The sequence below is a fragment of the Lactuca sativa genome, chromosome 8 (genome assembly GCF_002870075.4).
Source record: "Lactuca sativa cultivar Salinas chromosome 8, Lsat_Salinas_v11, whole genome shotgun sequence".
Lineage (NCBI taxonomy): Eukaryota > Viridiplantae > Streptophyta > Magnoliopsida > Asterales > Asteraceae > Lactuca > Lactuca sativa.
Genome location: NC_056630.2, coordinates 179,343,203 through 179,369,380, shown reverse-complemented (window position 1 = coordinate 179,369,380; position 26,178 = coordinate 179,343,203). Strand labels below are relative to the sequence as shown.

Here is a 26,178-nt window from a genome sequence, read left to right as displayed (position 1 = left end):
TCTGTAACAACTTCCAAGAACTCTTCTTCGTCATGATAACGAACATTGTTACGTTTCGCATAATTACATGCTCGATTGAACCATGTCACTTCTTCCTTTACATCCATCCACTTAGTAACAACATCTGATTTTTCTCTTTTTTGTCCTTCTCCCATCTCATGGCCGGTTAAACAAAGATGTTATGCGACTCCATTCATCACCAATTAGGCAATGCGGGGGAGCAAGTAACGATACACCATCCTTAACACTTAGCCAGCATCGTGTTAGAACTAACACCTCGTTTGTTGTCCATGGCCTTTCAGAATTAGAACCAGGTACTTCATTCGAAGAACTTGCTGCATTCGACGACATTTCTAATAATGAGAGTTTGTTTCGTTTAGGTGATTTGGGTGTTTGGTTTTTAGATCTTAAACATCTATTTATATAAATAAATAGACTATGAATTAATACTTTGACTACGAAATGGTTATATTTGGACTACGATTTTCAGCTTTATGCAGTGTTTTGTCATGCCAAAATGTCATTTATCTCTTGTCACTTAAGGGTCCCACTGCGATGTGCAGGTTACTACAGTGACTTGTCATTACTGTCTAGTCATTTCAAAGTTGGACTTGTCATTACTGTCTAGTATGTGTAAATACCACTTATAGATCAAGTTTATTACAATGTCGACTTTATTATGAGTTCCTCACAAAAATTCGAAGTTTGCTCATGCAACGATGTAGATTGTTACTACTGTGATTCGGTAGACCCCTTTTTTTACACCCTCTTCGGCCGGGCCATATATGTCACATGAAAATTTTGAAGAATTGAAGAAGGCTGAAGAACAACAAGAAGAGGACAAAGAGTTATCCCGACTTCTCACTCAACTTGCTAATGATATTGCATCGGAATGCAAACAGGCTCAAGAATGGATAGACCTCAATAAAAACAAAATCAAAGAGCATAAAGATTGGATAAAAAAGAGTAAGAAGGCAATCAAAACGACTGAAAAACGGCTTGCTGATGTCTTGGATAAGACAAAGACCAACTAGGACCAATTTATGAAGTGTTTTGATAAAAACTACACTAACTCTTGAATATTTGTTTGTCAAGAAATGTTTATTGACAAGAGAATCTTATATGTCAAGGAGTCAGTGGGAGTCTTAATGGTCTTGAAAGGTTTCAAGAACAAATCAAATAAACCTTATCGATCATCACTAGCACACGAGTTGAGGTTTACAACCTATCGTGTTGACATTATTTTGATTCTGTGCCAATCCAATCGAGTTAATTATGCATGTGAGTTCTATGAGTTCTCATTTTGAACGCATAAAAGGCAAAGCACCTTAATCAATGAAAGGTACATTGATAGGAAAGGGTGAGCTGCTTAATTACTTGGAAGACATGGTGGGCAGTTGTGCTACCATAAAGGCAAGAAATCGAGATCAAGAAAGTTCGATCCATAAGAGTTTGAATTTGTTGTAAACTTTGGTTTTGACAAATTCACATGGATAGGAACACGTACACCGCTCAAATCTAAGTGTCATAAGATTTCCTCTTTCATGAAAATGATTGTGAGGAAATGCTTTCACTAAGAAAGATTTAAGAAGATAGTGATTGTAAAATTGCATTCTCGAATTCGATTATGGTTACGGTATCCCTTTCCATAATTTGAATTGTGAGGTTTGACAATTAGTCTTAATTGTTTAGACACACATATGGACTATCGAATGAAAATGTGTATAAGTTCAAGAAACCTTGATAAAAGATTATCAAAGCACTAAGTATTAAAAACATGAACTTAAGAAATTCAATAAGTATTGTTTTCTGAAAGTTAAGATGTTTATGAATACATGTCGAAGCTAGTGGGAGCATAAGTGTTATGTTTTATAATAATCATCATGATAGTGGGAGCATAAATGTTATGATTGTATGATTATTAAGGAAAGTATTGCAAGGTTAGCAATATTAATTATAGAAAACATGAGTCATACTTTGCAAAGTCGCAATAGTTGAAGAGTTGTTTTGCTATAATTAAGGGAGAGAATATTATGCTTCATTTCAAATCTAAAGGTTTAGGTTGAGAAATGTTAATAAAATTTAGTCAAAGGTATAAAGTGTGTTCTTAAAATTTCGATTATGATTACGGCATCCCTCTTCACAATTCGAATTTTGAGAACATAGCAAATAAAACATTATGCGTCGTGTCCCATACGCTTCGGGTATAGGATCGATTGCAAATGTTTTAATGTTTGACCATTCTAAAATTTTCCAAATGCCGAGCGCATTTAGAGGGAAAAGGGACTAGAATTGGTTTTGACTAAAATAATTAAACAACTATCAAAGGACAATCCAAGTTCGACGAGGATTGGTCCCTTGTGAGTAGTTGGAAGTATAGTATTGGAAAATATGGAAATTTTTCCATATTGGATGAACCATATCGACATCATTACGAATAGATAAGATTCTATTAAGAATGAGTTGTCATATGGAACATATGAAAGTGTGTCCATATTGGGAATTGAATATTGAGAAATCTATGATTAGATTAGAAACTTCTATGCAAAAGAATGTTCAAAGAATGTACTTTGAGTGAGAGACATCACGTCTATGGAATTGTCTTGTAACAATCTCCGATAGAGGACTTTGTAATATCATTGGCAATAGTCTTTGTGACTTTGGTGCGGTGACATTACGAAAGGATAAGTTGCATAGAATGTTAGAATCTAGCATATTCTATAAGTAGCAAGAATTTGATATTCTTTAACTTATGGAAAAAGGATTTGGAGTTGAGAAATGAGAATGATTGGAAATGTGTTCAATATGATCTATTTCACAAAGTAAGAACCATAGGTAAACATTGTGTGCATGCTAGGAGCATGGGACAAGTGTTGTAATTCAAGTAAGAAGTTGATTACCCGGAACTACAAATAATGAGTAATCAATATGGTGATAAATAAAAGGTGTTTTATTTATGCTCAAAGGGTTGAGGCCATATGGGATTAGTATTATTCTTGTGTTTCACATTTGCATGTTTTGACTTCTAGAATAATTGAGTTTATTAAGAATAATCGAATTATTCAAACGGGCCACAGTCGTTCATATGTTGGAAGTAGATATGAATGAAGACTGTCGTGAATTGGTGTGTGGATTGTCTAGAAAAGTATTAGACATAAGCAAATGTTTGCTGCAACGTTCATGAGTGCTTACGAATATGATTTGAGCATTGGATTAAACCCACGCTCACTTGGATCACTCCATGAATTGTATCACGAGTGATTGGTGAGAAGATAACATCTTATATTCTTGAAACCGAGATGTGTGAGTTGTATCTTGCGAATCGGTTGCACATTGATAATATGTAAACGCACTAGTAACTTGGTGTTATAAAACATATTGTTGTGTGTGATTCGGTGCGTGAGTGCAAGCGAGCATTGTATCAAAGTTTATCCGTTCCTTTTATTCAAAGTAGGATAAAAGCGATATCTTTGGGCCCCTCGATGGTTTAGTGATGACAAACGTAAATGCTCGGCCGGGCTAGGGCTAATTTGATTTGTTCAATTAGTCAGTCGTCATAAATCGGGAATCGAGATATAGTACAAAGAGAATGATTTGAAATCATATCTCATATGATATCTAGAATGGAGGAATATATGATCCCTTATCTAAGGACACGCGTATTTGATATGATCAGAGTTGACAGCGGCTTTGGAAAGCTACGATTGCAGATCGAGATCCGAAGTCATACGCAGAATAGTTATTAGACTTATCCAAGTGGGAGACTGTTGGATTAGTGTCTAAGTCCATAACTATTTTGGTATGTACTTGACCCGATGGTGCATGGTCCTTTTGGGTTGCCTTCACCAAAGCAACTTGATTGGAGAAATAAATAAAGAGAGAGAGGTTATTATGATTTATTAATATGTTATAAGAATAATATATTAAAGGAGAAATCATATTTGTTTAATTAATATTGGTCAATAATTAATTAAGAATTAATTTTGTGATCAAGTGTAATTAATTAAACTAGAGGGGCTGAATTGTAATTATGTGATAGTTACAAAATAAGGTAAGGATTATCTTATATATATGGTGAACGAATTTGAGGTGTAAATCCCTTAGAATTCGACTAGGATAAGGGTTTCTAGGACTTATCTTATGGTTGCTTGGTGGACAAGCAACTAGATAAGGATAAGGACTAAAACCTTAATCTTTACACCTATATAAACCCCCTAGGGCTTAGGAATTCGTCTAACCCTTACTAAGAGGTCCTAAGGATGAATTCCTACCTCCCTCCTCTCTCTTTATACCTTCTCCACTTGCTTATGGTGTTTGTAAGCCATTAGAGGAGTGACACTTGTGACTCTCAGCTTTCCAAGGTCAATTCAAGGAGGAATTGGATTGTTATTGCTATATAACAATCAAGGTATGTTCTTAAACCTAATTACATGTGAATTTTGATTTCCATATGCTAGAATTAGGGTATATAGTCTTGGATTCAAAGTATGTACAATAGAGAAACCTAGATCCAAGCTTTAGGGTTTGTATGAGCACATAGGATGTCTTATGACCAAAACCCATCAGTGGTATCAGAGCCTAGCTTGGTTTCAATTGTATTGATGCTTGGTATAACTGGAAAATCCGATTTTTTGGATTCTGGAGGCTGGACTCGCCGAGTCCATGGCTGAACTCGCCGAGTCCATGCAGACTCGACGAGTCCAAGTCTGACTCGACGAGTCAACTCGTCAGATGGAGGGTACTTCGGGATTTCTTGCTGTTTTTGCTTATGGATAGTTACCTTATCATGTTAGATCAATATTAATCCGATTATATGATATATTTGACTGTATTTTTGATCTAATTGAAGATATTTATCAATTAATAAGATAATTGTTTCCTTATAAGATAATTGATTAATTATTTTGACTAAATTGATAAATTATTTTGCAAGAAATCATCAAATATGGATAATTATGTGATTAAATGTTAATTTGAATTATTTTTTATTTGATCCTTGTTGTTGTGAAAAGTTTCATATTTGGCCTTTTAGGTTTTATAGTTTAAATTTGAACCCCAAAAGTTTTGTTGTTTTGAAATTTAAATAGTTGAAACCCTAATGTTTTGAAAAAGGTTTCAAAACTTGCCCTCAAGTTTTGGAATTTAAATTTTGATTAAATAGTTTAATTTTGATGTATATTTAAATTCTAAACCCTAATGTGTTGAAATGTTTCAAAACTTGCCCTCAAGTTTTGGAATTTAAAAGTTGATTAAAAGTTTAATTAGGAATGTTAAATTCTAAAACTCTAGTATAGTTTTGAAAAAGTTCAAATCACACCCTTATGGTTTTATTAATTAATTAAGGTATATAATTAAAAGAGATTTAATAAATCCATAAAAGTTTAGGTTTACAATTTAATTGAATTAAAAGTATAATTGTTAAATTAGACCACATAGTATTTTAAAAGTGTTAAAATACACCCTATACTATATATATAACATAAAAAGTCTAACATTATATATATGTATGAGTAAAAGTCAGCCTTACCGTTAGTAGGCCTTATTCACGAAGCTGGTCTATAAGGGGTGTTTAAGGAAATTGCCTATAAAATGTCGATTGAATGGGTATCCACTCTTACCCACCGCACTCTTGACTAGTGGAGGGTCGTTAGCCGAACGGGTAGGATAGGACGAAACCTTCCATTATAAGTATAATGAATTACTAAAGTAACTAAATGTTTTTCATAAAATTCCCAATCTTAGTTACTTAGGCAAAAGTGAATTGATGCAATTCCATGAAATTACACTTTGTGCCCTTGCGAAGACGTTAGTGGAGCGTGTGTGGTTAACCAGCACACTAAATGGCTCTAAGCAAAGGTAGCAAAGGGTGACTCGATGTTTGTCATAGTTCGGTGGAGCGTGTGTGGTTTACCGGCACATCGAATAGGTGACTGTAACATGTGAGGGCACCATGTAAGTTTGCATGGTTATTCACACCCGCTTTGTGATCCTCGGCATCCCAGTCACAAACTAGAGGGGCATATCGAGATTTAAGCATGCCATTGAAAGTTCAATGAATCTCAAAGGATCTAGGAGTTTTCATAGATTTAAAACTTAAATTTCTTTTCGTTTTTCATGGTGGAAATTAGTGAATCGTCATTCACTTACCTTCAAATGTTCTGCAATTTGGGTTACGGCATCCCTCTCCCGAGTTGTAGAATATTGTGTTGGGTCCTAGCCTTAGTATTTCATTTGGGTGATTTACTAAGGACTCAATCAATCAACTAACTTGAATTTGTTTTTTTCTCCCGTTTTGTAGATGTCAAAGTTCAACAACTATGGTCTTCCCAAATCCCGTGGAACAAGCATTCCACATGAAGATGGTATTCCACGATTCAATCGAGGAACAAGAAATCATGCTTCACTTCCTCCTCCTCCTCCTATTGTTCTCCCCAACCCACAAGATCGAAGAATTGAAAGGTTCAATATCACTAAAGCCCTATTGGAAATGAAACATGAAGATGGTAAACCCGTGTGTGCCCACGTTCTAGGAATGAAATCACACATTGATAGGTTGATAATGTTGGGCGTGTCATTCCCAAATGAGTTGGCTGTGAATTGGGTTTTGCAGTCACTTCCAGAATCATATAATGAGTTCAAAAGAAAGTATTATATGATGGATCATGACGACAACCTCATTGACCTAACTTACATGCTCATTGCTGCTGAATCAGAAATGATTTGGCGAAGCAATGGAGCGTATTTGTTGGGAGAGTCAACCGACCATACTTCCGAGGACGTTCTAGGAGAACTGACCTGCGTTTGCTACCAAAAGAAAGGGCGTTGGATACAAGTCTGCCCAAAGAGCCTGAAGAGTCCAGAAGATGGGAGAGTCAAAGAGTATGGTTGCGCTTCAGGTAAAATCCACTATCTAACTCCATTAAGTTCCTACTCATTAATTCTTAATACATAATGTAATAAGATTGCATTTGAATGTTTTACAGGATCGGTGAAAAGAAAGGAAGCTTGGTGAAAGAGCAAGATGAATCTAATCACAAGGAATGGATCTTGATCGCATGGACTTGAAGATTAGATTTTGATCTTAGATAGTTATGATAGAGTTGTTAGAAATTTTTCTTTTGAAATACATAGTTTTCAATGGATTTTGCATTGTAAGGACATATGTTTTCCGCTGCTTTTATAAATAAAATAAATTTTCGTTTGACTTATTTATTTATTTGTTTATTTCCTTGCAATGAAATCGTTATGAAAATTGGTGTTTGCATATTTCTACAACAAATGGATATGATTCTTATTTATGGTGTTTATGGAAAAGTCGAGAATTTACCAAATAGGGAGAGTTTTCTCATCGCCCAAGTTTCAATTGGAGAGAAATTTGGAATCATGCAACTTGGTTGGACGATGAATGAGAAATTTCATATATGGAAATTAGACTAATTCGTTGACAAGGTGTCAAGTGAAGGACTAAGAGATCGAGCACACAATGTTGCGTGTTGATCAAGTCCACCATAAGAGTAAAAATGATATTCGTCATGATTTACTAAAGGTTTAGTAAATATGATTATACTTACATGATTAGGTGTAATTCTGAATTGATTAAAGGGTTTAAATCAATAGCAAAACGAATAAGAAGAATCAAGTAGGCAGAAAGATAAAAGTTACTCCATTCTAAGATGAAGGGAGATTACCTTTTATGCTTTATGATAGGTCTTAATGATTAAGAACCATATCTCCATTGATCCTCTAAGTGAGTCTTAGTACAATTGTATGTCTAAGAAGAGGAATCAAGAATTGAAGAAATGGTTAAATCAACAAGTCAATCATACTTCATTCCAATAACAAATCTTAAAGTTAAGATTGTGACATTGAGTGAAAGGTATTAAGAAGGTTTGTAACTTTCATTAAATGTGGAAAGTTGTGATGTCTTGGATAAGACAAAGACCAACTAGGACCAATTTATGAAGTGTTTTGATAAAAACTACACTAACTCTTGAATATTTGTTTGTCAAGAAATGTTTATTGACAAGAGAATCTTATATGTCAAGGAGTCAGTGGGAGTCTTAATGGTCTTGAAAGGTTTCAAGAACAAATCAAATAAACCTTATCGATCATCACTAGCACACGAGTTGAGGTTTACAACCTATCGTGTTGACATTATTTTGATTCTGTGCCAATCCAATCGAGTTAATTATGCATGTGAGTTCTATGAGTTCTCATTTTGAACGCATAAAAGGCAAAGCACCTTAATCAATGAACGGTACATTGATAGGAAAGGGTGAGCTGCTTAACTACTTGGAAGACATGGTGGGCAGCTGTGCTACCATAAAGGCAAGAAATCGAGATCAAGAAAGTTCGACCATAAGAGTTTGAATTTGTTGTAAACTTTGGTTTTGACAAATTCACATGGATAGGAACACATACATCGCTCAAATCTAAGTGTCATAAGATTTCCTCCTTCATGAAAATGATTGTGAGGAAATGCTTTCACTAAGAAAGATTTAAGAAGATAGTGATTGTAAAATTGCATTCTCGAATTCGATTATGGTTACGGTATCCCTTTCCATAATTTGAATTGTGAGGTTTGGCAATTAGTCTTAATTGTTTAGACACACATATGAACTATCGAAGGCAAATGTGTATAAGTTCAAGAAACCTTGATAAAAGATTATCAAAGCACTAAGTATTAAAAACATGAACTTTAGAAATTCAATAAGTATTGTTTTCTGAAAGTTAAGATGTTTATGAATACATGTCGAAGCTAGTGGGAGCATAAGTGTTATGTTTTATAATAATCATCATGATAGTGGGAGCATAAATGTTATGATTGTATGATTATTAAGGAAAGTATTGCAAGGTTAGCAATATTAATTATAGAAAACATGAGTCATACTTTGCAAAGTCGCAATAATTGAAGAGTTGTTTTGCTATAATTAAGGGAGAGAATATTATGCTTCATTTCAAATCTAAAGGTTTAGGTTGAGAAATGTTAATAAAATTTAGTCAAAGGTACAAAGTGTGTTCTTAAAATTTCGATTATGATTACGGCATCCCTCTTCACAATTCGAATTTTGAGAACATAGCAAATAAAACATTATGCGTCGTGTCCCATACGCTTCGGGTATAGGATCGATCGCAAATGTTTTAATGTTTGACCATTCTAAAATTTTCCAAATGTCGAGCGCATTTAGAGGGAAAAGGCACTAGAATTGGTTTTGACTAAAATAATTAAACAACTATCAAAGGACAATCCAAGTTCGACGAGGATTGGTCCCTTGTGAGTAGTTGGAAGTATAGTATTGGAAAATATGGAAATGTTTCCATATTGGATGGACCATATCGACATCATTACGAATAGATAAGATTCTATTAAGAATGAGTTGTCATATGGAACATATGGAAGTGTGTCCATATTGAGAATTGAATATTGAGAAATCTATGATTAGATTAGAAACTTCTATGCAAAAGGATGTTCAAAGAATGTACTTTGAGTGAGAGACATCACGTCTATGGAATTGTCTTGTCACAATCTCCGATAGAGGACTTTGTAATATCATTGGCAATAGTCTTTGTGACTTTGGTGCAGTGACATTACGAAAGGATAAGTTGCATAGAATGTTAGAATCTAGCATATTCTATAAGTAGCAAGAATTTGATATTCTTTAACTTATGGAAAAAGGATTTGGAGTTGAGAAATGAGAATGATTGGAAATGTGTTCAATATGATATATTTCACAAAGTAAGAACCATAGGTAAACATTGTGTGCATGCTAGGAGCATGGGACAAGTGTTGTAATTCAAGTAAGAAGTTGATTACTCGGAACTACAAATAATGAGTAATCAATATGGTGATAAATAAAAGGTGTTTTATTTATGCTCAAAGGGTTGAGGCCATATGGGATTAGTATTATTCTTGTGTTTCACATTTGCATGTTTTGACTTCCAGAATAATTGAGTTTATTAAGAATAATCGAATTATTCAAACGGGCCACAGTCGTTCATATGTTGGAAGTAGATATGAATGAAGACTGTCGTGAATTGGTGTGTGGATTGTCTAGAAAAGTATTAGACATAAGCAAATGTTTTGCTGCAACGTTCATGAGTGCTTACGAATATGATTTGAGCATTGGATTAAACCCACGCTCACTTGGATCACTCCATGAATTGTATCACGAGTGATTGGTGAGACGATAACATCTTATATTCTTGAAACCGAGATGTGTGAGTTGTATCTTGCGAATCGGTTGCACATTGATAATATGTAAACGCACTAGTAACTTGGTGTTATAAAACATATTGTTGTGTGTGATTCGGTGCGTGAGTGCAAGCGAGCATTGTATCAAAGTTTATCCGTTCCTTTTATTCAAAGTAGGATAAAAGCGATATCTTTGGGCCCCTCGATGGTTTAGTGATGACAAACGTAAATGCTCGGCCGGGCTAGGGCTAATTTGATTTGTTCAATTAGTCAGTCGTCATAAATCGGGAATCGAGATATAGTACAAAGAGAATGATTTGAAATCATATCTCATATGATATCTAGAATGGAGGAATATATGATCCCTTATCTAAGGACACGCGTATTTGATATGATCAGAGTTGACAGCGGCTTTGGAAAGCTACGATTGCAGATCGGGATCCGAAGTCATACGCAGAATAGTTATTAGACTTATCCAAGTGGGAGACTGTTGGATTAGTGTCTAAGTCCATAACTATTTTGGTATGTACTTGACCCGATGGTGCATGGTCCTTTTGGGTTGCCTTCACCAAAGCAACTTGATTGGAGAAATAAATAAAGAGAGAGAGGTTATTATGATTTATTAATATGTTATAAGAATAATATATTAAAGGAGAAATCATATTTGTTTAATTAATATTGGTCAATAATTAATTAAGAATTAATTTTGTGATCAAGTGTAATTAATTAAACTAGAGGGGCTGAATTGTAATTATGTGATAGTTACAAAATAAGGTAAGGATTATCTTGTATATATGGTGAACGAATTTGAGGTGTAAATCCCTTAGAATTCGACTAGGATAAGGGTTTCTAGGACTTATCTTATGGTTGTTTGGTGGACAAGCAACTAGATAAGGATAAGGACTAAAACCTTAATCTTTACACCTATATAAACCCCCTAGGGCTTAGGAATTCGTCTAACCCTTCCTAAGAGGTCCTAAGGACGAATTCCTACCTCCCTCCTCTCTCTTTATACCTTCTCCACTTGCTTATGGTGTTTGTAAGCCATTAGAGGAGTGACACTTGTGACTCTCAGCTTTCCAAGGTCAATTCAAGGAGGAATTGGATTGTTATTGCTATATAACAATCAAGGTATGTTCTTAAACCTAATTACATGTGAATTCTAATTTCCATATGCTAGAATTAGGGTATATAGTCTTGGATTCAAAGTATGTATAATAGAGAAACCTAGATCCAAGCTTTAGGGTTTGTATGAGCACATAGGATGTCTTATGACCAAAACCCATCACTTATGAGATGACCACAAGGTATCCCATCAAGTTGCCAATGCCTACATGTACATGTCATATGTTTGAAATCAACAATCATATTTTGTGCCCCCTTTTTGACCTCGCATTTCGTATTTGAGATCATGCGAACATCCCATTTGGTAAAAGTTTTCTTGTTTTCTTTTACAATTTCATCCGCCCAAGGGGTAAGTATTGTTGTTGCTTCCGCTAAAAAAAGAGCCAAAATGAAGAAGTTAAGATCAATAACATCAAAATTAATAAAACATTAATATAAAAAATTTACTTAATACCTGCAAAGTTACGTCTTTGAAACCACCATTGTTGCATTGTAGCACGAAAAAAATCGATCAACATAAGTATTGGTACCTTACGTGCGTGTCTAGATAATGCATTTATAGACTCCGCACTGTTGGACAACATAAGATTGTATCGGTTCCCTTTAAAATGTGCTCTTGACCAAGTTTCTGGATTTATACTTTTTAAGTACTCCCATACTGGTTCTTTTGTCTTTTTCATAACATCCATGGCATCATCAAAAGCATTAACTGTGTACGCCCTACACGCCTCCCAAAAAATTCCTTTAACCGTCTTACTCTTGCCGAATCTAGATACTATGTTGAAATACAATGGACACCATATATTCCATGATGAGCGTGAGGAAAAATGTTGGCAACGGATGTTGCTATAGATGGAGACCTATCAGATATAATTGTAAGTTCCTGCATATTTCCTATGCAATCACGTAGTTTTTGAAAAAACCATGTCCAAGAATCAGTACACTCATTTTTGCATATACCATATGCAACCGGTAATATTTGGTTTTGTCCGTCCTTAGTAACTGCAAGTAACATGGTACCTTTGAACTCGCCCTTTAGGTGAGCTCCATCTACTACTAGGGTCGGTTTATAAAAATTGACAAAAGCGCATACCTACAATACATTGTATATCTATTCAAATACACCAAAATAAATATTAAAAAATTAATATAATATGATAATACTAACCAAGCAACCGAGTGCGACGTACAAAAACTCAAAGCGATCATTAGCATCTGTTTTAATATGTGTGACAGTACCCAGATTATGTTTGGCCAAGTTGTAACAATACGCCGGAAGTTTGGTAAAAGAATCCTCTTTCGTACTCCTTAACGACAAAAATGCATATTGCTTCGCACGCCATGCCTGATGGTATGAGATATTGATATTCAATTGAGCATTCATATCATTAACAATTTCTTTTCCCCGATAAACTCTACTATAGTCTTCAGCCAAAACATCAGCAACATATTCACCCAAAACATATTTGTTTGCTTGTCGATGATTAGGTTGCAACAATGTTGAAGAACATGTGTGTACATCAACAAATTTATTCACTTGGAAAAGTCCATCAGAATTTTTAATTGCTTTTGCTCTTAGTAACCAAGAACATTTTTTTGAAACACACACAGCTTCATACCTTGATTTGGTGGATCTACTTGTCCTCGTCTGGAAACCTTCTCGACGACATTTTTTACCAATACACCGCTTTAAAAGTTCTTTGTTCTTAAATATACTCTCACATTGAATATTTTGAAGATTCATGTCTACCATCTGTGTTGGGATATCTTCATTAATATCAACTGGCCATGCTGGTACAGGGGGCATACCGTGAAAAAGGTTATCGGGAAACTTAGCTTTAACTTCAGCACCCAACTCATCTCTATCGGAATTGCTTTGTAGCTCGCTTATATCTAAACATACATTAACAACATCAACATAATGCCCGTAAACATGATTTTTTTCATTTTTTTGACTTGAATTTTTTTTTCTTTTTAGTTTTATCTACCACACGCCTATTCATAAGTTTAACTTCTTGTTCGGAAACATCATCACAACGACCACCCACATGATTAAGATATGTACCAACATCATCATCACCAACAGACTTGTAATTCTCAAGATCCACATAGTGAATAGGTGAATAACTAACATTAACATTTTCAGCAACACTGTGAAACTGAGGTACACTAGGAGTATTGAAAGTACCTATCGGATCGTTGCTCCCTTTATAACTGCATAAATTACCAACAAGCTAGTTTCCAGTTTCACCACCCCCATTAACCTCCTCAACTTCATCAACAACCACAAACACTTTCACAACCCTTCCTCCACTACATTTGATTACGTTTATCAACATTCTAACATCCATGTCTTCAACTATAGCTATATAATAATTTAATTCAGGATGGTGGAAACGAAGACTAATTCTATATTTGTCTAACAAACCAATTTTGCTTCTTACCAAAGATACAAAATCACTATAACTAATATACTCAGAAAATATCAAAGCAAGTTCAGAAATACCTCCCTGTGGACATATGTATTCCAGATTAGTTCCATTAACTTGCCATCTCCCACCGGTTACAAGACAAACCAACTATTCAATCATTTTTTGAGCAAATTGTAGAGAAAGTTCCTAAACAAATAACAACCAAAATGATATTTTTTCTACAAAACTTTTTATATAGCAACATGATTTCGTAGTCAAACCAATTCATTTCATAGTCAAACTTAAAAAAAATACAAAAAAATATACAAAAAAAACCACGATTTCGCAGATAGAGTGAGAGTAAATCGTAGATGGACCTATTCCATCTGCGATTTTACTCCTATATATACAGCAAAAAAAATAATATATATATATATATATATATATATATATATATATATATATATATATATATATATATATATATTAAAACCACCTGCGAAAGTACAAGCACCTAAAGCACAGCTGTGCTTTAGGTGCTTGTACTTTCGCAGATGAGAAGGTCATTTCGCAGATGGGGCATCTCCATCTGCGAAATCGTTGGCTATTTTTGTAATTTCGATTTCTTTTGGTTATTTTTATAATGCCATTAGTGTAAATGGCTATTTTTATAAATTTCTCGGACATGTTAATTAGTTGTATCCTAGTGCCGAAGAAAAAATGTTGCTTTCGATTTTTTTTTGAAGTTTGTGTAACTATTAAGAAGTGCTATTCAATAGTATCAAACATTGTAATATAAATATCTAGCAATAGTCCAGATGTATGTGTTCGGCTTTTTAATAAATATGATGTTGTATTAAACAATATTTTTTAGCAATTCTTCCTATGTATTATTTTAAGTCCTTACAGTCCACTTTCATTATTAAGCAATTTGAGGACGTAGATGTGTACTTCATAAATCGGTCTCATGGTTTTATTATTTTAATATCTATATTTCATATTTAAATTTATAAAACAAAAACAAAAAATCTTTATAAAACCATAAACATGTTTAATATTTGTCTTTGTTTCATAAAACTAAAACTTAAATTTATGATAAAAAGGTTTAGTAAAACATTTCGAGTATTGATTTTGTTTTGAACGTATCAATTAGCTCTTATTTAATGTCGTAATTTCTTTTTTTATATTTTAAAGTTAATATAAAACTTTTAGTAGTATGAAATATATCTAAACACAATACATAATAATGTAAATTTGAAATAAGATAGATGACATAAAATGAAAATATTTATTAAATGTTGGCCCATGATGTCAACCTTTGTAAGAAACGGATGGTTACTATACCCCTTGAGTCCTAAATTGTATAATTCACATAAATGTTGGGGCCTCTTTATGAAATACACATCTATTAGCTGGGAAAAGGTACCTGTTTTAATACCCACGTCGGGTCAGAGGTCGGGAGTTCAATCCCTGCAAAACTCATGTAACGCCTCATTCCTGGTATGTAATTTTAATTATTTTATTTTCCATTTTATAAGGGCTACTCGACGAGTCGGAAGCCCTAACTCGTCGAGTACATACGGGACAGCACGCGGAGATTAGTGGGACAACTCGACAAGTCAATATTCCCGACTCGGCGAGTCGGCCAGGCTGGATGAAAACCTAATCTTTAAGGTTTGTACCCTATTTAAACGTCATTATAGCCCCCCACTCCAGCGACCATCACTTCCACAACACCTTCTTCGAAACCCTAATCCTCCATTAGTGAGTTTGAGTGATTTCTTGCCAATTTGAAGTGAATTTGTGCATTTTGGAGCTTGTAGAAGAAGAAGAAGGTAGAAGGTTCAAAGGAGAAGAAGAAGATCCAGGAGCAACACCTCATTTACTACATCTTTCGGTAATCAAGCCTCAAACTTGATCATTCCCTTATTAGATCTTCATCTATGCTTGTTTTTGTCACTTTTAGGTCATTTCAAGGATAACCCCGAGAATTGGAGCTCTCATGGGGTTATGGACTTCAGATTTGGACACCCTTGAGCTCCAGGAGCTCAAGGTAGCTACCCTTATTCAACCAAGGCCCTATCCCAAACCTTAGGTCTCCATTTCTAACCTAGTTTGATGTTTTAGCTTCATATCACTATGTATGCACGTAAAGTTGGCAACTTTACGTGTTATGCAAGCCCTAGAAGTCCAGATCTATGAATTGGATGCATTGAAATCGTTTACAATCAACTGTATGGTGATGGCATGTAAAGGACTCGACGAGTCGCTCATCTGACTCGGCGAGTCGGGTCGCAAACCCTTTATACTTGGCACTTTTATAACTTAGTTTTGATAATTTATGTAAACAAACAAATATTTTTTTACGTGTGTGGGATTAAAAGTGTAAAACCCATTATACTTGGCACTTTTATAACTCATTAGTCTAAACACACTTGTGATTATAAAAATACATGAAGTCGGAACGATTAAAAAACCCTCTTTTATTTGTATGGATTTACAAGGGTAGAACATTTTGCACTTTATATGTTTATAATTCATTGGTCTATACACATTTTTTATTATAAAAACACAAGAAGCCAAAACGATAAACAAATATATTTTACTTGTATATGTTTACAAGGGTAGAACATGTTGCCTTTTACTTTTATAATTCATTAGTCTAAACACAGTTTTGACTATAAAACCATGGTTGTAGAAATCGGGATAATCGGAAATTAATCGTGGATTAATCGTTTGACGTTCTCCAACCGTTGAGGATTAGGGTATTAATCGGAAATTTAGGATTAGTCGGCTTTGGCGGGATTAATTGGTCTTGGAGGGATTAATCTTTCAACAAAAGTTGAAAAGGTCGAAAAAAAAAGTGAAAAAAGGTCAAAAAAAATTCAAAAAACCAACTCTTTTTTTTACTCCAAAATTTTCAAATTTTCAAAATTTCAAATATAATACCAAAATGTTCATATTTTCGTATTTTCAAATTTCAAATTTTCTTATTTTCTAATTTTTGAAGTACTTGTTTTTCTTGAGATATATAAATATTTGATTAATTTTAATATTTTGTTAATAATCTATGGTCCCGATTAATCCCCGCCAAGAACGATTAATCTCTTAATACCAGCCGACCGTCGAACAATTTTTACAACCTTGATAAAAACATAGTCAAAACATATAAAGTTCACCAACATTATTCTTGACGTATTGTTTTCAAACGTATGTGTCTTCAGGAACCTAGGAGCTGCAAGACACACCTTGTGTGTCATGGAATAATACATTTCTTGTTTAAATGGTTGGCCGACATGTTAGGCCTTTTTTTTCCACTTTAACTTACATTATGCAGAAGTTGTTTAAGTAGTTATCGTCTGTTAGATTGTCAACAATGTAATTCCTCATACCGGATTTATGGAAGAATGTAATGTAATCATAAATCCTTGTATTACTCAATATGTGTTAATTGTGATCCAAAGTATTACATCGCAATCGCGACCTTTCCGTTGACGGTCAGGATCTGACAATACAACATCAAAAGTACTTACCAAATCTCTCTTAAGCAATATTCTATATTTCCACATTTAATCTGGAAGCACTTTTGAATCTATCTCTAATTCCTCTTCCTTTTGTGTTTTTCAACAAAACTTGGTCGAGGCAATATGTATGAGACACTTATTACTCCAATCATGGTTTTCAGTTGAATTATGGTCATGAAGGCTCTAGTAGCCCTTCACAACCACCATATAACTTCACTTATCCAACAATCTCTTTCTAAAATATTTGTTGCTATGGTGGAGATAGAGGAGGAGGTTGTGTTGGCTATGAAATAATTTCTTGCAAGTAATCCAATGGGGTTTGTGGAAAGGCGATGATGGTAGTTTATGTAGGACGTAGGGTAGATGACAGAGGAGACATTTCTATTTATGATAGAGGGATATGGGAGATGGTCAGCTAGGGTGGTGAGGATGTAGAGACAAATATAGTTATTAAGTGTAAGAGAGAGAAAGGGTAAAGAGAGGGGAGTATAATTACGAAAATTGTCCTCGAGGTGTATTGGATTTTTCATATCTGGTCAAAGGGCATATTTTTCATTTAAAAAAAGTAACAATTCAAACATAATATTTAAGTCCCAAAGGACCAATCATGCAAGAAAATGAAAACATGATGACCAGCAACGTAGCGTTTGTGATAGTTAACCTTAATGTGATACCTTTTGCAAACCACAAGCACCAATCGTGAAGTTGTGTATGACTTCAACCGTCCTTCCTCATAACTATAGCAAATATGTAACATCCCAAGACCAAGTATACCTTATAAACCCTTGTTCTTTTTAATAATTGTCAAGTTTGACCCTTATTTGAGAAAAGGTGGTAAATGAGTACGCGGGGCGTTCGTGTGTGTATGCTCAGCGTACTCATGTGCGTGTTTTTGAAGCGAAAGCCACCTAGTACGCTAGGTGTACCATAGGGTACGCTGGGCATACTAGGCCCAGAGTAAAAACCCTAATTTAGCGTGTGTCCATATTTAAAGGACATGATAGTCTCATTTCAGGCCACCATTCCCAAATATCAACCCTCTCAAACCTAATTTCTTTTCCCTTGAGCTTGTGTGTCAATTTGTGAGCTATTAAGTGTTCTTGTGCTTTCTTTGGAGTTAATAAGGAGCATTGAAGAAGAAGGAGTGGGAGTCCAGGCTTTTGATCGGACCTTATTTGTGGTTGGAGCTTCAGTTAGAGGTATAAAGCTCAAGGCTTTCTCACCCTTTTGATTTGTGCATCATTTTAGTTTATTTTAGGGATTTGGTCCCAAAGTTGGATTATTAATGAGATATTAAGCTGCAGAGTTTATTATCAGCTCTTTTAAGTGTTTTTAGTGGTGTAGAGTCATAAAAATCGATACTTGGACGCTTAAACCAACCCATGTATGAGATATGAGCATTCTTGAGAATAGAGAGTGAGACTTTTGGTGTTTAGACTTTATGGAGTATGAGCCTTTAGGGCGTCCAGATATGAGATTTGAGTTAAGGTCTTAACGGATTAAGACCAAATGAGTAGGAAGACCAAAACTGGGACGTATGCTGAGCGTAATCCCAGTACGCGCAGCGTAGGGTCGAGAATCCCAGATGCATGCATGGCGATGGAGTATGCCCAGCGTAGAGGGCTGGTACACGCGGCATACGTGTTGTTGTTGACTTTTAGTTGACTTTTAGGGTTTGGTTAATTTGTGGGCTATTAAGGCCATGGAAGGGTAAAATGGTATTTTATCCTTCTGTGAGTTTGTAGAAGGGTTTAGTCTAGCTTTTTGAGAGCTTTCATTAATTATAGATAATTATCGTATGTGTTAGGCGGAGGCTAGACCGGTGATTTGAGTTCGAGGTTATCCGATTTCTAACGAGGTGAGTCTTCTCACTATACTTACCTAGAGTTGTAACTTTGTGTGTGACCGGAGGGTCTTATGTGTTTATATTGAGTATTGTGATATCATGCATTATGTCTTTGTCATTTATGATGGGTATTACTCTAAGCTTACTGAGTTGGGACCGGAGGGTCCACCCGAGTTCTGGGACCGGAGGGTCCTACTGAGACACATTGACCGGAGGTTCTTATCTGAGTATAGCCATGAGAGGCTAATGAGATATCTGTGGTATTTTAGGAAACTCACTATGTGACATCCCCATTTTCACGGCCAGAAAAGACCGATTTGTTTATGCTTTGTTTTTATAAAATCAGAGTAATCTTTTAAAGAAAACGGTTGTGGAATTTGTTCCCGAAACAAGATATGATAATAACTTATCAAAACATTTCTCAAAGAGAATGTATTTTCATTTAATAATAAAACCTCGGGATGTCATGTTCCGATACAGACATATAAGCATAAACAGAACTTACATTCAATTACACTAATGATTTATATCTCCTTTAAATCTCTCTGTGAAATATGTCTTCGTATCGATACCTGTGATACAAAGAAAACTGAGTGGGTCAGGCTTGGGAGCCTGGTGAGCATATAGGGTTTTCATCCCACAATGTTATATCATAAATTTATAAATATAGAGCATTCAAACTTGTACAATTTCACCATATAAAGGCAACTCTTATCCCACCCCATCGATCCTCACAACGACACGATCTAAACTCTCGTATCTAAAATTTTCCTCTTTACCTGATCCCTACTCACAGATCTAAAACTATCCTCTTCACCGATCCATACTCACGGATCTAAAACAAATCTTTTTCACCTGATCCAATACTCACGGATCTAAAACTACCTGATCCATACTCACGGATTTGAAACTAACCTCCTGATCTGATCCATACTCCCGGATCAATAATTGTACCCAATCCATACTCCCGGAATAAGGACAATTAACTATACCCTAATCCTGATCTGATCCATACTCCCGGATCAATAACTCTGCCCAATCCATACTCCCGGACTAGGGACAATTAACTTAGTCTTAATCCATACTCCCGGACTAATAACAAGTTTTTATCTCTTTACCTGATCCATACTCCCGGATCTAAAATTAACCTCTTGGTCTAATCCATACTCGCTAAATAACTAGATCAACAACAACAACAACATCGGGGCCTCTCATCTGTTTATCACACATCAGCTATCTACCCATGTTCTACCCAACATATTAGTAGATAAAAATATATATTTTTATACATAGTTTAAAACCTGTATAACATTCTCATTCAATACCTATTCCACATAACAGATGAGGCACACCCACATAACACGTATTTCATAGAGAATAAATCAGATCTATCAGATAGAAGAAAGTGAATATACATTCACACACATAACAACAAAATTATACACATAACACATATTTTGTATAAAATACTTCATAATTATGCGTTAGAAGAAAATAACCACACACTCACTTGATTAGAAGATGATCGGACAGCACTACAACTTGTAGAAGTAGTATTCTTCGGTAGATCTGGAAGATCTTCACAAAAACCGGGCTCCTCGCGGGCAGAGCTTCAGCTCGGGAATCGCACTTCTCGGGATCTTTGGGGCCTCGGGACTTGCTTCGGGGCTCGGGAATGATACTGGGGCTTCGGGATATTTCTTACACGAAAAACGATACGAAAACGCGAGAAAAAGGGAAGAAATGAGCAAAGAAGTCGGTTGCCCTCGACACCCTTTTATAGGGGGCTGAAACATGAATTACGTTGGGCGTAATTCTACATTACGCTGGGCGTAATGAGGATAAGAACGCTGACTCCCCCCCCCCCCCCTGGATAATATCGGATATTTTTAATTAATTTTAAATACCGAAATTATTAAATAAACTTCAAAAATTCATATCTTCCTCATACGAACTCTGTTTTTGACGTTCTTTATATCCCCGCGTAGGTGAGACTACACTCTACAACTTTCTTTTAGACTCCGTCGGCTAATTTTGACTTTATTTTTATTATTTATTTTTAGTAGGCCGGGACAGGAAAACTCCGTTATAAAATCATAACTTCTTTATCCGACGCCCGTTTTTGCCTATCTTTTCATCGTTTCAATACAATTAATGAGATCTTCGATTCTCGTTTAGATTGTTTCGGCTAAAAACCACTCGATCTCAAATTGAGTATTCGGGTTGCATACCGCTAAGTCGAAACTTAGAAAAATCATAACTTCCTCATACGAAGTCAGATTTGGACGTTCTTTTTATGCACACTCATGGTTTAACGAACTCTACGAATTTTGTTTAGATTGCTAAGGCTAAATATCACTCTAACATAAATTCACTTTTTACGTCATTCAGCGTCGTGTCGGTTCTGCCGCGAAACTTCGACAGGTCATAACTTCTTCGTTATAACTCGGATTTCGGCGTTCTTTATATGCACGGAAACCTTGTAACATATACTATAACTTAGTTAAGATTATTCATTCTAAATAATCTTTCATAAAAAATCCATTTTTGACGCCTATCGTCTCTAAATTGACTAGCCCGGATCTACGGGGGTTACACACTAAGCTTTGCGCTTACCGTGTTTTATGTTATGTGTTTTAGGTACTTCTCAGGATCACAGGAAGACACCGGCTTGATAGTAAAAACACGAGTTGGAGATATGTTTTTGGAGGATCTTGGATTGTGTTTTAAACAATTAATGAACATGTGCTTTTTATAACTCGATATTTGGTGATTTTTATGGTTGTGATAATGAAATTAATGTGATTTTGAAATGAAAATTTTGTTTGGAAATTTACGGCTTTACAAAATCACAAGAAAGAAATATTGTTGGTTGTATTGCTTGGAGGTCAATAGAGGTTCGATTAGCCTACAGGCTACAAGTGAGAGATTGTTGGGTGTTAAGCATGATCTAACACCAAACCAAGGAACACGGTTATGAGATTTGGTCTAGAGAATAGCCATGGAGTATTCACTTAGTGAAGGTTTCATAGATAGAGGATACTCTTGACCAAGGATCGCAGCTAGAAAGAGGCAAGGCATCAGTAGAAAGCGAAGTCATGGTTTAAAAGAAGTGAAGCGGCAGTTGAAGACTAAAGTATGAAGCTTTGGTAGTGAATGCATGTACCAAAGCGCAACTATGGGCGGTGAAGTTCATCTCATGAGCTTTGCCTTTGGTGTTCTCTACTCCCTCCCCTTTAGTAAACAAGTGCATTTTCTACCTCAATTGAAAATTTGGGTATGTGGATTCAAGGTCGGTCTATGCCGACGGCATCATAGGCCCATGAACCAGCCCATAAGATTTAGGTCAACATCACTATAAATAATCTCATTGATTGTAATATTAAGAGTATGCATAGAAAATAGCGTATGTGAGTGTGTGTATATCAACACTGATTGTCATATATCAGATATTTCTGGTTTGTATGTGCACGTAGCTTGATTACTCTGACCCAGTGAAAAATGTTAAATCTCCTTGTGTTATTTTTTATATGTCTTAGTGTCTTCATCATCGTGATATTTGTGTGTTTATTGAGTAGTTCTAAATCGTAACGGTTTCACACCTTTTTACCTGTCTCCATAGCTAGCTTCCAATTTCTTTCAATCGATGCTTCTTCAAATGTTGTGGGTTCATCGTCAATTAACAACAATTCTTGATTTCGTTCATACAGCCTCCGTACCTCGTTATCGCTCCTTCTCTCAGTGTTCTAGTAGATTTTATTAATTGAGCGAAATTCCTTTACTGGGGTATCATCAAATGAGGTTGTCGACTGTGGGTCTTTGTAATTACTGGGATATTGGCTTGGAGGTGTTGACCGTGGATCACTATCAGGTGGCGACTGCAAATTTTCAAAGGCTTACAGCATGTTTTTTGGTAACGGCGTCAGCGGTAGTGACTGTGGATCATCCACTTCTATTTGTTCTTAGGTTGGTTGAGGTTGGGCCACAACATTAGCTATGTTATTTGTCCAATAGGGTGTAGTGAGTGGCTCATCTATTGTATCTTTAGTCCAGGCCACGATTTCGATTCTTCAAACACGACATCTCTAGCAATTACAATCCGGTTGTACAGTCGATACCCTTTTGTTCCTTCTTCCACCCCTAAATAAACCATGGTTTCACTCCGATCACTTAATTTGGATACGCCCTGTAATTTCTTGACAAAAACCCACACACCCAAAAACCTTAAGGTGTGCCACCGAAGGCTTTGAACCCTTCCAAGCCTCGTACGGGATCACGTCCTTGAGTGCCTTTGTTCCGATTTTGTTTAGCAAGTATACCGAGTGTCTCACTGTCTCACCCCATAATTGATCCGGCATTGTCATGGCCTTGAGTAGCGATCTCGTCATCTCCAGAACCGTTCGATTACAACGTTCCACTATGCCATTTTGTTGGGGCATATGTGGAGTCGTTAGTTGTCGTCGTATTCCAGCTTCTTCATAAAACTCCAAGAATTGGTTAGAGTTAAATTCTCCCCCACGGTCAGTTCTTAGCATCCTGATCATATGGCCACTCTCCTTCTCTACTTGTAGTTTGAATTTTTGGAACATCCCAAAGGCCTTATCTTTGGTTTTGATCAGGTACACCCACATGTATCTGGAATAATCATCGACAATTAGTAAAAAGTATTGATTGCCTCCCTTTGTTGCAGGTGTGATGGGTCCACAAAGATCCGCGTGTAACAATTGGAGTGGTTCCTTAGCTCTCCATTGGGCCGCCTTTGGAAAGCTTTGTCTAGATTGCTTAGCTACCATAAATCCTTCACACACCTATTTTGGATGGGTTACTAGAGGCATTCCTGTCACCATTTGCTTCCGTGTCATTTCTTCCAGCATTTTGAAATTCGTGTGGCCCATACATGCATGCCATAACCATGAGTCATCAACCATACTCACAGCCAAGCACGTAGGCTTCCCAAGTGTGAGTTTTATCTTATATAATCTATTTCTTGACCTCTTTACCTTCATGATCAAACGGCCAGCTTCATCATACATCCTCAGGAATTCCCTCTTCATTCCTATATCATATCCCTCCTTATTCATCTATCCCAGGCTAATTATATTGCTATGTAGATCTGGGATATAATATACATCTGGGATAATAAACTGATCACCATTTTTGCAATCAAACAATAGAGTACCTTTCCCCTTAATAGGAACCTTAGATCCGTCTCCAAATGTTACTTGTCCAGCCACCTTTTCATCTAGTTCTACAAATAACTCTTTAGAACCAGTCATGTGGTTACTAGCCCCATAGTCTAGGTACCACATGTTGTTATCTTCTATTTCTTTTAACTGGTTCATATACACCTTCTCCTCATTCAGAAGAATCATACTTGTGTTTTGTTCTCCGTGTACAGTTAACAACAAAGCGGGTCCATCTTCATCTGCAGCTAAGTTCACCTCCTGATCTTGCTGCTTCTTGGCTTTACATTCGGAAGCATAGTGGCCAATTTCTTGGTACTCGTAACATCTTATATGGCTTTTGTCTCGTGGTTTCCGGTTGGAGTTATTTGCTTCTTGTCGTGAATTACCACCGAAACGCCCACCTCTTCCACGAGTCGACCCCTGACCTCACGAACTGCCTCTTCTACCTCTGTCACTGTTTGCACCTCTCCCCTGACCCCTGGTCTTGCTTGGACTTTGATGACTTGAGGAGCCCTCCGACCTTGCAAGTAACAAGGCATTATCACCACTTGAGTTTGCCTTCCGGAGTCGGAGTCGATCATCATAAGCCTTTAAGTGCCCAATTGCCTCCTCGAATGGCATGGACTCCATGTCGGAGCTTTGTTCAATTGAGGCCACAAGATTTATAAATCTTTTCGGGACAGTGTCGAATAGCTTCCTCACCAATTCTTCATCTTCCAAAACTGCCCCTGCGCTTCCAAACTTTGAGATCATAGCTGATATCTTCCCTGCATATTCATTCATGGTCTCCGTTTCTTTCATTTGAAGTCCTTCAAATTCACTTTTCAACACCCGTAGTCTTGCTTTCTGGACTCGTTCTACACCTACATACCATGACTTTAGAGAATCCCACTCTTCTTTGGCTGTCTTCTTTTTGGCAGCATGTGCAAGCATCTCTTTCGGGATCGATTGAAAGACGAAGGCTCGAGCTTGCTTGCTCCTTTTCTCGTCCACAACCACACCGGTTGGTGGCTCGATGGCATCCCATAACCCATGGGCATCCTTAATGGCTTCCATGTTAATCGACCATGTGTTGTAATTTGATGAGGTTAGCATCGGGCATTGTAGAGGATACGGGCTGTCTTTGTGTGGGTTTGATGAGGATGCAACTGTCATGGTTTCGTATCTGATGATCTTGGGCATACACAAATGATCAAAACCTCAAAGCTCTGATAACACTTGTTGGTGGGCAAGGCTTAATCTAACAGTAAAATTGACAGGGGTATATCGGGAACAAGATAGCCGAATGATTGCCTTTATTGAATGAATAAAACTGGAAAAGGTTACATCTACTTAACAGCTAAAACAATGAACTTCAAATAGGCTAAATACAACTGAAAACAGAAAAAATAGCAACGAATCTTTTACTGGGCAAGTAGCACACGTGCCCTTTTATTCTCCTGATTACTTGGTCAGCATTGACTATCAGACTTTATTAACTTTAACTTTTAATATATATATATATATATATATATATAGTACTTTGGATTGTTTTGAAATTTTGATGCTAAATTTAACATTTTAATGGACTGATTTATTTTCCAGAGCATGACTGCACACGATGGATGGTATGTATTCAGGGGTGACAGTGAAAGAAAATCGGATATGATATTTACCACAAAAAAACATTGCGTGATCCAGCTGTTTAAGAGTGATGTAAATGTGTTCTTGGCAAACAAAACCAGTAATAAAAATGTTTGTGATTTCAAGGTCGAAGGAAGCTGGTCGAAGAGAAACTGCACTATTTATATGGGAGATACTTCAACCACAATAGCCCAAGTAATTTAATTTTCAAACCTTTTTTAGTTGGTTTTCTAGTAGAGTTCCATGTTTTAAGTTATGTCTGTATAACTCA

The 26,178-nt window shown here is 36.1% G+C and overlaps 1 protein-coding gene across 1 annotated transcript in view; it reads left to right on the top strand.

The window, feature by feature from the left end:
• Positions 1–26,178, top strand: part of LOC111885796 (protein LURP-one-related 10-like) — a 38,015-nt gene that overhangs the window by 11,336 nt on the left and 501 nt on the right. The window contains exon 2 of the mRNA XM_052766979.1: positions 25,869–26,102. Coding sequence (XP_052622939.1) covers positions 25,869–26,102 — 234 coding nt within the window. The remainder of the gene's footprint in view (positions 1–25,868; positions 26,103–26,178) is intronic.